Source organism: Oncorhynchus keta, chromosome 10, assembly GCF_023373465.1.
Source record: "Oncorhynchus keta strain PuntledgeMale-10-30-2019 chromosome 10, Oket_V2, whole genome shotgun sequence".
NCBI classification, from domain to species: Eukaryota; Metazoa; Chordata; class Actinopteri; order Salmoniformes; family Salmonidae; genus Oncorhynchus; species Oncorhynchus keta.
Window position 1 is genome coordinate 75704216 of NC_068430.1, and position 14789 is coordinate 75719004.

General features: G+C 45.6%; 1 protein-coding gene across 1 annotated transcript in view; it reads right to left on the minus strand.

Annotated features, from left to right (window-relative positions):
* Positions 1-14789, minus strand: part of zgc:92360 (uncharacterized protein LOC436988 homolog) — a 34450-nt gene that overhangs the window by 8740 nt on the left and 10921 nt on the right. Inside the window, 5 exon segments of the mRNA XM_052527964.1 lie at positions 7960-8022; positions 8233-8316; positions 8455-8601; positions 12213-12325; positions 12831-12913. Coding sequence (XP_052383924.1) covers positions 7960-8022; positions 8233-8316; positions 8455-8601; positions 12213-12325; positions 12831-12913 — 490 coding nt within the window.

A 14789-nucleotide genomic window follows, 5' to 3' on the forward strand; every position in this document is an offset into this window, starting at 1 on the left:
AGGACAGTGTGTGTTTGGTTTTACTATCCTTGTGGGGACCAGAAGTCCTTGATCTACTCATTTACAGGACAGTGTGTTTTTGGTTTTACTATCCTTGTGGGGACCTGAAGTCCTTGATCTACTCATTTACAGGACAGTGTGTGTTTTTGGTTTTACTATCCTTGTGGGGACCTGAAGTCCTTGATCTACTCATTTACAGGACAGTGTGTGTTTTTGGTTTTACTATCCTTGTGGGGACCAGAAGTCCTTGATCTACTCATTTACAGGACAGTGTGTGTTTGGTTTTACTATCCTTGTGGGGACATTTCACCAGTCCCCACAAGGAAAAAGCCTGTTTTAGGCTGAGGGGTTAGATTTATGGTTACAATTAGGGTTAGGGTCAGAATTAGGGGTTAGGTTTAGGACTTAGGTGTTAAGGTTAGGTTAAGGGGTCGTCACTTCCTGTTGCACATTTCCTGTTGACGCAGGAACGAGGGAGAGCTCGGTTTGTTGTTTTGAAAAGATTGTTGTTTTGAAAGTGTATTTGAAAGTTTCTTAGTTGCTAGCTAACTTTTTAGTCCGGATCCTTGGCATCAGTTGTTACAAACAACAAGAAAATAGCTTCAAGTGTTTTGTCCAAATTCAATGAATAAAATAATGGACGACCTGACCAGAGAGGTCCAGGACCTGAAAACAGTTTGTAGTTCTCCCAGGGTCAGCTCGATGAGTTTAAACAGGAAAATGGCAGATGACAGCAATCTGTAAGTCACTGAGAGAGGACATCAGTTCTGTGTGAATCCATGATAACAATGACGGATAAATCAGACTACCTCAAGGGACAATCAAGGCAGAACAACATGGTTGTGGACAGAATTGCAGAATATCCACATGAGACCTGGACGGTGTCTGAGGACAACGTAAGGAAAATGAATGAACTTGAAGATGGACCACAGGAAGATTGAGGTGGAGCGCTCCCACAGGACTGGAAAATCCACCACCGGCCCAGGTGACAGGCCCAGACCGATAGTGCTTAAGTTCCTGAGGTTCAAGGACAAGGTAGCTGTCCTGGAAAGAGCCAAGAACTAGAGAGGAACATGTATTTCCCTCAACGAGGACCATCCTGAAGCTGTGCGTCAGAAGAGGACAGAACTGATCCCAGCCATGAAAGCTGCCAGAGCACGTAGAGACATGTCTTATATCCGCTATGACAAGCTCATTATCCACCCTCTCTATGACAGGCTCACTATCCACCCTCCCTATGACAGGCTCACTATCCACCCTCCCTATGACATAATATATATGCCATTTAGCAGACGCTTTTATCCAAAGCGACTTACAGTCATGTGTGCATACATTCTACGTATGGGTGGTCCCGGGAATCGAACCCACTACCCTGGCGTTACAAGCGCCATGCTCTACCAACTGTGCTACAGAAGGACCACATGCTCACTATCCACCCTCCCTATGACAGGCTCACTATCTACCCTCCCTATGACAGGCTCATTATCCACCCTCCCTATGACAGGCTCATTATCCACCCTCCCTATGACAGGCTCACTATCCACCCTCCCTATGACAGGCTCATTATCCACCCTCCCTATGACAGGCTCATTATCCACCCTCCCTATGACAGGCTCACTATCCACCCTCCCTATGACAGGCTCATTATCCACCCTCCCTATGACAGGCTCACTATCCACCCTCCCTATGACATGCTCACTATCCACCCTCCCTATGACAGGCTCATTATCCACCCTCCCTATGACAGGCTCATTATCCACCCTCCTATGACAGGCTCACTATCCACCTCCCTCCCACTATGACAGGCTCACTATCCACCCTCCTATGACAGGCTCACTATCCACCCTCCCTATGACATGCTCACTATCCACCCTCCCTATGACAGGCTCACTATCCACCCTCCCTATGACAGGCTCACTATCCACCCTCCCTATGACAGGCTCATTATCCACCCTGACATGCCCTATGACTATGACAGGCTCATTATCCACCCTCCCTATGACATGCTCATTATCCACCCTCCCTATGACAGGCTCATTATCCACCCTCCCTATGACAGGCTCACTATCCATATCCACCCTCCCTATGACAGGCTCATTATCCACCCTCCCTATGACAGGCTCACTATCCACCCTCCCTATGACAGGCTCATTATCCACCCTCCCTATGACAGGCTCACTATCCACCCTCCCTATGACAGGCTCACTATCCACCCTCCCTATGACAGGCTCACTATCCACCCTCCCTATGACAGGCTCACTATCCACCCTCCCTATGACAGGCTCACTATCCACCCTCCCTATGACAGGCTCATTATCCACCCTCCCTATGACAGGCTCATTATCCACCCTCCCTATGACAGGCTCATTATCCACCCTCCCTATGACAGGCTCACTATCCACCCTCCCTATGACAGGCTCACTATCCACCCTCCCTATGACAGGCTCACTATCCACCCTCCCTATGACAGGCTCACTATCCACCCTCCCTATGACAGGCTCACTATCCACCCTCCCTATGACAGGCTCATTATCCACCCTCCCTATGACAGGCTCACTATCCACCCTCCCTATGACAGGCTCACTATCCACCCTCCCTATGACAGGCTCACTATCCACCCTCCCTCCCAGAAGCCTGGAAGGGATGAGAGAACCAAGCCTATGGGTTCGTAGCCTCAACCCCGCAGCACACACACACCAATTGATTAATGATTGATTCATTTGTTTGATCTTTTCCATATTATATCTCTGAGAAGATACTCAGGAAAGGACTGAAAATAGCACATATTAATAAATGTAGCCTTAGAAATAAGGTTCACAAAATCAATAACTTACTAATATCAGATAAGATTAATATATGAGCCATTTCCGAGACTCACTTAGCTAATTAATTTGATGATACAGCAGTAGCAATACAAGGATATAGCATCTATAGAAGAGAGGGATGCTTATGGGGGAGGTGTTGCTGTATATATTCAGAGCCATATCCCTGTAATGCTTAGAGAAGCTCTGATGTCAAGTGTTATTGAAGTGTTGTGGTTGCAGGTTCATCTGCCTCATCTAAAGCCTATTATTTTGGGGTGTTTTTACAGGCCACCAAGTGCTCACAGTCAGTATCTAAATAATATGTGTGAAATGCTTGATAGTGTATGTGATAGAAACAGAGAGGTCTACTTTCTTGGGGACCTGAATATTGATTGGTTTTCATCAAGCTGTCCGCTCAAGAGGAAGCTTCTCACTGTAACCAGTGCCTTTAATCTGGTTCAGGTTATTAATCAACCTACCAGGGTGTTTACAAACACTACAGGAACAAATTGTGCATAAGAGATGTGATGTTAAAAATATTTGTTGGTCTGTTGAGATTAACAAGGAGCATCCAGACGCTGCACTTGATGAATATATGACATTGCTTCCTCCAATGTTTTGATAAACATGCACCTGTTAAGAAACTAACTGTTGTAACTGTTAAGGCTCCATGGATTGATGAGGAAATGAAAAACTGTATTGTTGAAAGAGATGGGGCTAAAGGAGTGACTAATAAGTCTAGCTTCACATCTGACTGGCTGACTTACTGCAAATTAAGAAATGATGTGACTAAACCCAACAACAAAAAATAAGAAACTGTATTATGAAGCCAAGATCAATTATATAAAGAATGAAGGAAAACAGCTTAAATTAAATGATGGGCAGAAAGACAAATTCCACTCCACCTTTTATTGAATCAGATGGTTTATTCATCACAAAACCATTTGATGTTGCCAATTATTTTAATGATTATTGGCAAAGTGGGCAAACTTAGGCAGGAAATTCCAACAACAAATGGAGAGACATCGTATTCATGCATAAAAACAACAAATAATGAAAGAAAAGCATTGCAAGTTTGAATTTTGTAAAGTTAGTGTGGGAGAGGTGGAAAAATTATTGCTAATGATAAAAAATGACAAACCTGGCATTGACAACTTAGATGGAAAGCCACTGTGGATGGTAGCTGACTCTATAGCCACTCCTATCTGTCATATCTTTAATCTGAGTCTAGAGGAAAGTCTTTGTCCTCAGGCCTGGAGGGAAGCCAAAGTAATTCCGCTACCCAAGAGTGGTAAAGCAGCCTTTACTGGTTCTAACAGTAGACCTATCAGCTTGCTGCCAGCTCTTAGCAAACTGTTGGAAAAAATTGTGTTTGACCAAATACAATGCTATTTCTCTGTAAACAAATGAACAACAGACTTTCAGCATGCTTATAGAGAAGGACACTCAACATGTACTGCACTGACACAAATGACTGATGATTGGTTGAAATAAATTGATAATAAGGAGATTATGGGAGATGTACTGTTTATGTACTGTACTATGCAGGCCAGTCTCTCTTGGCGAAGAGTTGAGGAGAGACTGACTGCATCACTTCTTCTTTTTGTAAGAATCATTAATGTGTTGAAAATCGCAAATTGTTTGCCGCCTGCTACCGACCCCCCTCAGCTCCCAGCTGTGCCCTGGACACCATTTGTGAATTGATCGCCCCCCATCTAGCTTCAGAGTTTGTTCTGTTAGGTGACCTAAACTGGGATATGCTTAACACCCCAGCAGTCCTACAATCTAAGATAGATGCCCTCAATCTCACACAAATCATCAAGGAACCCACCAGGTACAACCCTAAATCTGTAAACAAGGGCACCCTCGTAGACGTCATCCTGACCAACTGGCCCTCCAAATACACCTCCGCTGTCTTCAACCAGGATCTCAGCGATCACTGCCTCATTGCCTGTATCCGCTACAGATCTGCGGTCAAACGACCACCCCTCATCACTGTCAAACGCTCCCTAAAACACTTCTGCGAGCAGGCCTTTCTAATCGACCTGGCCCGGGTATCCTGGAAGGATATTGACCCCATCCCGTCAGTTGAGGATGCCTGGTAATTCTTTAAAAGTAACTTCCTCACCATTTTAGATAAGCATGCTCCGTTCAAAAAAATGCAGACCTAAGAACAGATATAGCCCTTGGTTCACTCCAGACCTGACTGCCCTCGACCAGCACAAAAACATCCTGTGGCGGACTACAATAGCATTGAATAGTCCCCGCGATATGCAACTGTTCAGGGAAGTCAGGAACCAATACACGCAGTCAGTCAGGAAAGCCAAGACCAACTTCTTCAGGCAGAAATTTGCATCCTGTAGCTCTAACTCCAGAAAGTTCTGGGACACTGTAAAGTCCATGGAGAACAAGAACACCTCCTCCCAGCTGCCCACTGCACTGAGGCTAGGTAACACGGTCACCACCAATAAATCCATGATTATCGAAAACTTCAATAAGCAACAAGCATTTCTCAACGGCTGGCCATGCCTTCCTCCTGGCTACTCCAACTTCGGCCAACAACTCCGCCCCCCCCCCGCAGCTACTCGCCCAAGCCTCTCCAGGTTCTCCTTTACCCAAATCCAGATAGCAGATGTTCTGAAAGAGCTGCAAAACCTGGACCCGTACAAATCAGCTGGGCTTGACAATCTGGCCCCTCTATTTCTGAAACTATCCGCCTCCATTGTCGCAACCCCTATTACCAGCCTGTTCAGCCTCTCTTTCATATCGTCTGAGATCCCCAAGGATTGGAAAGCTGCCGCAGTCATCCCCCTCTTCAAAGGGGGAGACACCCTAGACCCAAACTGTTACAGACCTATAGCCATCCTGCCCTGCCTATCTAAGGTCTTTGAAAGCCAAGTCAACAAACAGGTCACTGACCACCGTACCTTCTCCGCTGTGCAATCTGGTTTCCGAGCCGGTCACGGGTGCACCTCAGCCACACTCAAGGTACTAAACAATATCATAACCGCCATCGATAAAAGACAGTACTGTGCATCCGTCTTCATCGACCTGGCCAAGGCTATCGACTCTGTCAAGCACCATATTCTTATTGGCAGACTCAGTAGCCTTGGTTTTTCTAATGACTGCCATGCCTGGTTCACCAACCACTTTGCAGACAGAGTTCAGTGTGTCAAATCGGAGGGCATGTTGTCCGGTCCTCTGGCAGTCTCTATGGGGGTGCCACAGGGTTCAATTCTCGGGCCGACTCTTTTCTCTATATATATCAATGATGTTGCTCTTGCTGCGGGCGATTCCCTGATCCACCTCTACCCCAACGACACCATTCTGTATACTTCCGGCCCTTCCTTGGACACTGTGCTATCTAACCTCCAAACGAGCTTCAACGCCATACAACACTCCTTCCGTGGCCTCCAACTGCTCTTAAACGCTAGTAAAACCAAATGCATGCTTTTCAACCGTTCGCTGCATGCACCCGCATGCCCGACTAGCATCACCACCCTGGTTGGTTCCGACCTAGAATATGTGGACATCTATAAGTACCTAGGTGTCTGGCTAGACTGTAAACTATCCTTTCTGACTCATATCAAACATCTCCAATCTAAAATCAAATCTAGAGTCTGCTTTCTATTCCGCAACAAAGCCTCCTTCACTCACGCCGCTAAACTTACCCTAGTAAAACTGACTATCCTACCGATCCTCGACTTTGGCGATGTCATCTACAAAATAGCTTCCAATACTCTACTCAGAAAACTGGATGCAGTTTATCACAGTGCCATCCGTTTTGTTACTAAAGCACCTTATACCACGCACCACTGCAACCTGTATGCTCTAGTCGGCTGGCCCACGCTACATATTCGTTGCCAGACCCACTGGCTCCAGATCATCTACAAGTCCATGCTAGGTAAAGCTCCGCCTTATCTCAGTTCACTGGTCACGATGGCAACACCCATCCGTAGCACGCGCTCCAGCAGGTGTATCTCACTGATCATCCCTAAAGCCAACACCTCATTTGGCCGCCTTTCGTTCCAGTTCTCTGCTGCCTGTGATTGGAGCAAAAATCGCTGAAGTTGGAGACTTTTATAATATAATAATAATAATAAAATATATGCCATTTAGCTGACTTTTATGGACTTACAGTCATGTGTTTATCTCCCTCACCAACTTCAGAAGGACCATATCTCCCTCACCAACTTCAAACATCTGCTAGCAGCGAAACAATAGCTGCAGCTGTACATAGTCTATCAGTAAATAGCCCACCCAATTTACCTACCTCATCCCCATACTGTTTATATTTATTTACTTTTCTGCTCTTTTGCACACCAGTATCTCTACCTGTACATGACCATCTGATAATTTATCACTCCAGTGTTAATCTGCAAAATTGTAATTATTTGCCTACCTCCTCATGCCTTTTGCACACAATGTATATAGACTCTCTTTTTTTCTACTGGGTTATTGACTTGTTAATTGTTTACTCCATTGTTAATTGTTTACTCCATGTGTAACTCTGTTCACACTGCTATGCTTTATCTTGTCCAGGTCGCAGTTGTAAATGAGAACTTGTTCTCAACTAGCCTACCTGGTTAAATGAAGGTGAAATAAAAAATAAATACAATAAATAGTCAACTTACACACAGCTTTAACACACACACTTACCCCACCAGACATGCCACCAGGGGTCTTTTCACAGTCCCCAAATCCAAAACAAATTCAAGAATGCGTACGGTATTATATAGAGACATTATTGCATGGAACTCTGTTCCATCTCATATTGCTGAGATGAACAGCAAACCTTCAAAAACCAGATAAAGCATCACCTCACATCGCCTCTCCCCTATTTGACCCAGATAGTTTGTGTGTATTGATATGAAGGATACGTTTGCCTTTTTAAATTCATGTTGTTCTGTCCTTGAGCTGTTCTGGTCTATTAATGTTCTGTATTATGTCATGTTTCATGTTCTGTGTTGGACCCCAGGAAGAGGAGCTGCTGCTTTTGCTACAGCTAATGGGGATCTTAATATAATACCACATACCAAAGAGGAGAGGTTAGATAAATAGGATATTGAATGGGAATCAATTGTTTGGTCCCCACAATGATAGTAAAATAAACGTGTGAGTGTGTGTTCTCGCGCGCATGGGTGTTTAAACTTACCCTGGGTCCTGTTTTCTCCATATAGCCCTCCTTCAGAAAGTTGCGGGTCAATTTGGGCATCAGCTGAAAAATATGATTAAATGCAGAGTGCTATTGTATGTGTACTTGTATGCGTCCGTGTGTGTGTGTGTGTGTGTGTGTGTGTGTGTGTGTGTGTGTGTGTGTGTGTGTGTGTGTGTGTGTGTGTGTGTGTGTGTGTGTGTGTGTGTGTGTGTGTGTGTGTGTGTGTGTGTGTGTGTGTGTGTGTGTGTGTGTGTGTGTGTGTGTACTCACCTCCGCATCATTAGCCCCTGGGAAGGCCACCTTTAGATAGTGGAGCTGGATGGCCCTTATAGAGTTGAACCAGTCTACTATATCCTGATGGGGGGGGGAGAGAGAGAGAGAGAGAGAGAGAGAGAGAGAGAGAGAGAGAGAGAGAGAGAGGAGGAGTGAGCTACCTTGCTGAATTGATCCATGCACATCCATATACAGTGACAGACACCCCCACACAGCTACCTTGCCGTTGTCGTGGTAGAGGAAGATGTTTCTGGTGTTGTAGTCTTTCAGGTAGGTGATCTGTAGTCCGTTGGGGTTACCTATCTTCTCTGGCTGGAAGGCTGCGTTGATAGAGTCCACCTTGATCACTGCTTTAGGCTCCTTGGCCTAGAGAGAGGGGAGGGACAGAGAGAGTTAGGGGTGGTGGAGGGGAGGGAGAGAGAGAGTTAGAGGTGGTGGAGGGGAGGGAGAGAGAGAGTTAGGGGTGGTGGAGGGGAGGGACAGAGAGAGTTAGGGGTGGTGGAGGGGAGGGAGAGAGAGAGAGTTAGGTGGAGTGGTAGAGGGGAGGGAGAGAGAGAGTTAGGGGTGGTGGAGGGGAGGGAGAGAGAGTTAGAGGTGGTGGAGGGGAGGGACAGAGAGAGTTAGGGGGTGGTGGAGGGGAGGGAGAGAGAGAGTTAGAGGGGGTGAGAGGGGAGGGAGAGAAAGAGTCAGGGAGGGGTGAGAGGGGATGGAGAGAGAGAGTTAGGGGTGACAGGGGAGGGATAGAGAGAGTTAGGGGGGGTGAGAGGGGAGGGAGAGAGAGAGTAAGGGGTGAGAGGGGAGGGAGAGAGAGAGAGTTAGGGGGTGAGAGGGAGGGATAGAGAGAGTTTGAGGGGGTGAGAGGGGAGGGGAGAGAGAGAGTTATGGGGGTGAGAGGGGATGGAGAGAGAGAGTTAGGGGTGAGAGGGGAGGGATAGAGAGAGTTGAGGGGGGGTGAGAGGGAGGGAGAGAGAGAGTTAGGAGGTGGGAGGGGAGGGAGAGAGAGAGTAAGTGAGGGGGTGAGAGGGGAGGGAGAGAGAGAGTTGGGGGGTGAGAGGGGATGGAGAGAGTTGGGGGGTGAGGGGAGGGAGAGGAGAGAGAGAGAGTCATGGGGGTGAGAAGGAAGGAGAGAGTTAGGGGGTGGAGGGGGGAGAGAGAGAGTTAGGGGTGAGAGGGGAGGGAGAGAGAGTTAGGGGTGAGAGGGGGGGAGAGAGAGTTAGGGGTGAGAGGGGGGGAGAGAGAGTTAGGGGGTGAGAGGGGGAGAGAGAGTTAGGAGGGTGAGAGGGGAGGAGAGAGAGAGAGAGTTAGGGGTGAGAGGGGAGGGAGAGTTAGGGGGGGTGAGAGGGGAGGGAGAGAGAGAGTTAGGGGTGAGAGAGGGGAAGGAGTTAGAGAGTTAGGGGTGGAGAGAGGGGAGGGAGAGTTAGGGGTGGTGGAGGGGGATGGAAAGAGGAGGACAGAGGGGTGGTGTAGGGACATTGGAGGGTAAGGTGGCAGGTAAGGTGTGGGATGGGAGGCTGAAGGGGAGTGGAGGTAAGGGGGAGAGAGGGGTAGGGTGCACCCGGTGGAGGAGCTGCACATCTTTGTTGACACAAGCACCCACTTTGCATATTATGAATAATACTTTGCCAACAGTAGTTACTGTATATGCCAAGGACTCATTGGTGGGGGGGGATTAGCACTTTAGAAGGGGAACAAATGGGCTCCAACATCTTAAGTGGAACGAACACAAGAGTAATTTAGACAAGTTGGTTTAATCCCCTTTCAAATCCCCAGGAGGCAGACCTGGACATCTGATAGACTTCAGAACTCTCCAAGTTCAACCCAATTGGTAGGTTTCCATGACAACTACAACTGAACACTTCCTCGGCTGACTGTGTAAGTAGGCATTGCCTTCCCCCAGGCAATCGCCTCAACTCACAGTAGCACCCACACTGCATCACAAACACTCACTCACACATTCACACTCAATCCCCTTTCACCGTTGTAAAATGCAAAGTGAAATACTTTCTGGAAGCCAGAAGAGTTAGGTATTAGACACAAAGTTACTTAACAAAGTTTACTGTGACAACTGCAGTACTTAGCACAGGATTGGTCTCTAATTTGTTTAGTACTTTTAAACTGAGACAGAGAGTTGGAGGGGGGGAGAGAGAGTTGTCTGAACCTGCTGTATTGTAAACGTGGCAGGCCTTCCTGTGACTCAGTGGTTAGGAAGGTGTGTGTGTTGTGTGTCCTACAGGGTAGGGTAGGCTGCAGAAAAGTATCAAAGCTAAAAGAGTTTGTCTCAGTATTTATATGACTATAACAGGGCACTCAGAAAGTATTCAGACCCCTTGGCTTTTTCCACATGTTGTTACATTACAGCCTTATTATAAAAATAATTAAATGACTTGTTTACCTTATTAATCTCCACACAATATACCCCATAATGACATCACAATACCCCATAATGACATCACAATACCCCATAATGACATCACAATACCCCATAATGACATCACAATACCCCATAATGACATCACAATATACCCCATAATGACATCACAATACCCCATAATGACAAAGAAAAAACTGTTTGTTATACATGTTTGTAAATGTATAAAAAAATACAATATAACACATTTACATAAGTATTCAGACCCTTTACTCAGGACTTTGTTGAAGCACCTTTGGCAGCGATTACAGCCTCGAGTCTTCTTGGGTATGATGCTACATGCTTGGCACACCTGTATTTGGGGAGTGACTCCCGTTCTTCTCTGCAGATCCTCTCAAGCTCTGTCAGGTTGGATGGGGAGAGTCGCTGCACAGCTATATTCAGGTCTCTCCAGAGATGTTCAATCGGGTTCAAGTTCGGACTCTGGCTGGGCCACTCAAGAACATTCAGAGACTTGTCTAGAAGCCACACCTGCGCTGACTTGGCTGTGTGCTTTGGTGTTGTTGTCCTGTTGGAAGGTGAACCTTCCCCAGTCTGAGGTTCTGAGCACTGTGGAGCAGGTTTTCATCAAGGATCACTCTGTACTTTGCTCCGTTCATCTTTCCCTCGATCCTGACTAGTCTCCCAGTCACTGCCACTGAAAAACATATCCACAGCATGATGCTGTCACCACCATGCTTCACTGCAGGTTTCCTCCAGATGTGATGCTTGGCATTCAGACCAGAGCTTCTTGTTTCTCATGGTCTGAGTCCTTTAGGTGCCTTTTGACAAACTCCAAGCGGGCTGTCATGTGCCTTTTACTGAGGAGCGGCTTCCATCTGGCCATTCTACCATGAAGGCCTGATTGGTGGAGTGCTGCAGAGATGGTTGTCCTTCTGGAAGATTCTTCCATCTTCACAGAGGAACTCATCGGATTCTTGGTTACCTACCTGACCAAGGCCCTTCTCCACCGATAACTCAGTTTGGCTGGCGGCCAGCTCTAAGAAGAGTCTTGGTGGTTCCAAACTTCTTCCATTTAAGAATTATGGAGCCACTGTTCTTGGGGACCTTCAATGCTGCAGAAATGTTTTGGTTCCCTTCCCCAGATCTGTGCCGCGACACAATCCTGTCTCTGAGCTCTACAGACAATTCCTTTGACCTTATGGCTTGGTTTTTGCTCTGACTGTGGGACCTTATATAGACAGGTGGTTGCCTTTCCAAATAATGTTCAATCAATTGAATTTACCACAGGTGGACTCCAATCAAGTTGTAGAAAAACTTCAAGGAACAAAATTTACCTGAGTATCATAGCAACAGGTCTGAATACTTATGTAAATAAGGTATTTCAGTATTTTATTTGTAATGAATTTACAAACAATTCTAAAAACCTGTTTTCGCTTTGTCATTATGGGGTATTGTGTGTATATTGATGAGGAAACATTTTAATTGAACCCATTTTAGAATAAGGCTGTAACGTAACAAAATGTGTAAAGTCAAGGGGTCTGAATACTTTCTGTATGTTGAAGAGAGTGTTTGTGAGATGAAGACAGCAATAAATAGTCAGACTTACATCATACTTGGTGAAGTATTTCAGTGTCCCCTCTCTTTCTGAGAGAACGAATCGTCGGTTGAGGAACTGACCGTTGTCCCGCCCCCTTTTCATCAACATTCCATCCCTCGTTCCTGTCAGTGACACAGTGACAAGCTTCTCATCAGTGCATATCTGTGTGTGTGTGTGTGTGTGTGTGTGTGTGTGTGTGTGTGTGTGTGTGTGTGTGTGTGTGTGTGTGTGTGTGTGTGTGTGTGTGTGTGTGTGTGTGAGCATGTGTGTGTGTGTGTGTGTGTGTGTGTATGTGAGCATGAGTGTGTGTGTGTGTGTGTGTGTGTGTGTGTGTGTGTGTGTGTGTGTGTGTGTGTGTGTGTGTGTGTGTGTGTGTGTGTGTGTGTGAGCATGAGTGTGTGATGTGTGTGTGTGTGTGTGTGTGTGTGTGTGTGTGTGTGTGTGTGTGTGTGTGTGTGTGTGTGTGTGTGATGTGTGTGTGTGTGTGAGCATGTGTGTGTGGTGTGTGTGTGTGTGTGTGTGTGTGTGTGTGTGTGTGTGTGTGTGTGTGTGTGTGTGTGTGTGTGTGTGTGTGTGTGTGTGTGTATGTGAGCATGAGTGTGTGATGCGTTATGTGTGTGTCCTCACCCTCCTCATAGGTCTGTTTCTTCCCTTCCCCTGTAAACTCTTTCCTCTCGTATTTCGCTCTGATCCACTGCTCCCTCAGGACCCTGGACAGACACACACACACACACACACACACACACACACACACACACACACACACACACACACACACACACACACACACACACACACACACACACACACCGATATGATATATTAGAAATCAGGAAAACTTCTCAAAATCCCCAGACAACCAAACTACATGAAAGCTCTACACACAAAACGTATATTAACTAATTACGGTCATTGTGAGAACAGCAGAACAGAGAGTTACAGTGAGTGTTATAGTGAGTGTTATAGTGAGTGTTATATTGAGTGTTACAGTGAGTGTTATAATGAGTGTTATAGTGAGTGTTATAGTGAGTGTTACAGTGAGTGTTATAGTGAGTGTTATAGTGAGTGTTATAGTGAGTGTTATAGTGAGTGTTATAGTGAGTGTTATAGTGAGTGTTACAGTGAGTGTTACAGTGAGTGTTATAGTGAGTGTTACAGTGAGTGTTATAGTGAGTGTTATAGTGAGTGTTATAGTGAGTGTTATAGTGAGTGTTACAGTGAGTGTTACAGTGAGTGTTATAGTGAGTGTCACGACGCCAGGACAGCGGAGTCAATCACCACCTTCCGGAGACTCCTGAAACCCCACCTCTTTAAGGAATACCTAGGATAGGATAAGTAATCCTTCTCACCCCCCCTTTAAGATGTAGATGCACTATTGTAAAGTGACTATTCTACTGGATGTCATAAGGTGAATGCACCAATTTGTAAGTCGCTCTGGATAAGAGCGTCTGCTAAATGACTTAGATGTAAATGTATAGTGAGTGTTACAGTGAGTGTTATAGTGAGTGTTACAGTGAGTGTTACAGTGAGTGTTATAGTGAGTGTTACAGTGAGTGTTACAGTGAGTGTTATAGTGAGTGTTACAGTGAGTGTTATAGTGAGTGTTACAGTGAGTGTTATAGTGAGTGTTACAGTGAGTGTTACAGTGAGTGTTATAGTGAGTGTTACAGTGAGTGTTATAGTGAGTGTTACAGTGAGTGTTATAGTGAGTGTTACAGTGAGTGTTAGTGAGTGTTATAGTGAGTGTTACAGTGAGTGTTACAGTGAGTGTTACAGTGAGTGTTATAGTGAGTGTTACAGTGAGTGTTATAGTGAGTGTTATAGTGAGTGTTACAGTGAGTGTTATAGTGAGTGTTATAGTGAGTGTTATAGTGAGTGTTATAGTGAGTGTTACAGTGAGTGTTACAGTGAGTGTTACAGTGAGTGTTACAGTGAGTGTTACAGTGAGTGTTATAGTGAGTGTTACAGTGAGTGTTACAGTGAGTGTTATAGTGAGTGTTATAGTGAGTGTTACAGTGAGTGTTATAGTGAGTGTTATAGTGAGTGTTACAGTGAGTGTTATAGTGAGTGTTATAGTGAGTGTTACAGTGAGTGTTATAGTGAGTGTTACAGTGAGTGTTACAGTGAGTGTTATAGTGAGTGTTACAGTGAGTGTTACAGTGAGTGTTATAGTGAGTGTTACAGTGAGTGTTATAGTGAGTGTTACAGTGAGTGTTATAGTGAGTGTTACAGTGAGTGTTATATTGAGTGTTACAGTGAGTGTTATAGTGAGTGTTACAGTGAGTGTTATATTGAGTGTTACAGTGAGTGTTATATTGAGTGTTACAGTGAGTGTTATAGTGAGTGTTGCAGTGAGTGTTATAGTGAGTGTTACATTGAGTGTTACATTGAGTGTTACAGTGAGTGTTATAATGAGTGTTATCGTGAGCATTTGTGAGGACAGACACTCTCTGTAGGCCAGGTGTAGAACAGATACTATCTGTAGGCCAGGTGTAGAACAGATACTATCTGTAGGCCAGGTGTAGTACAGATACTCCCTGACCTCACAAGGCTCAGAATCAGAGAACACTACTGATACCACTGTAC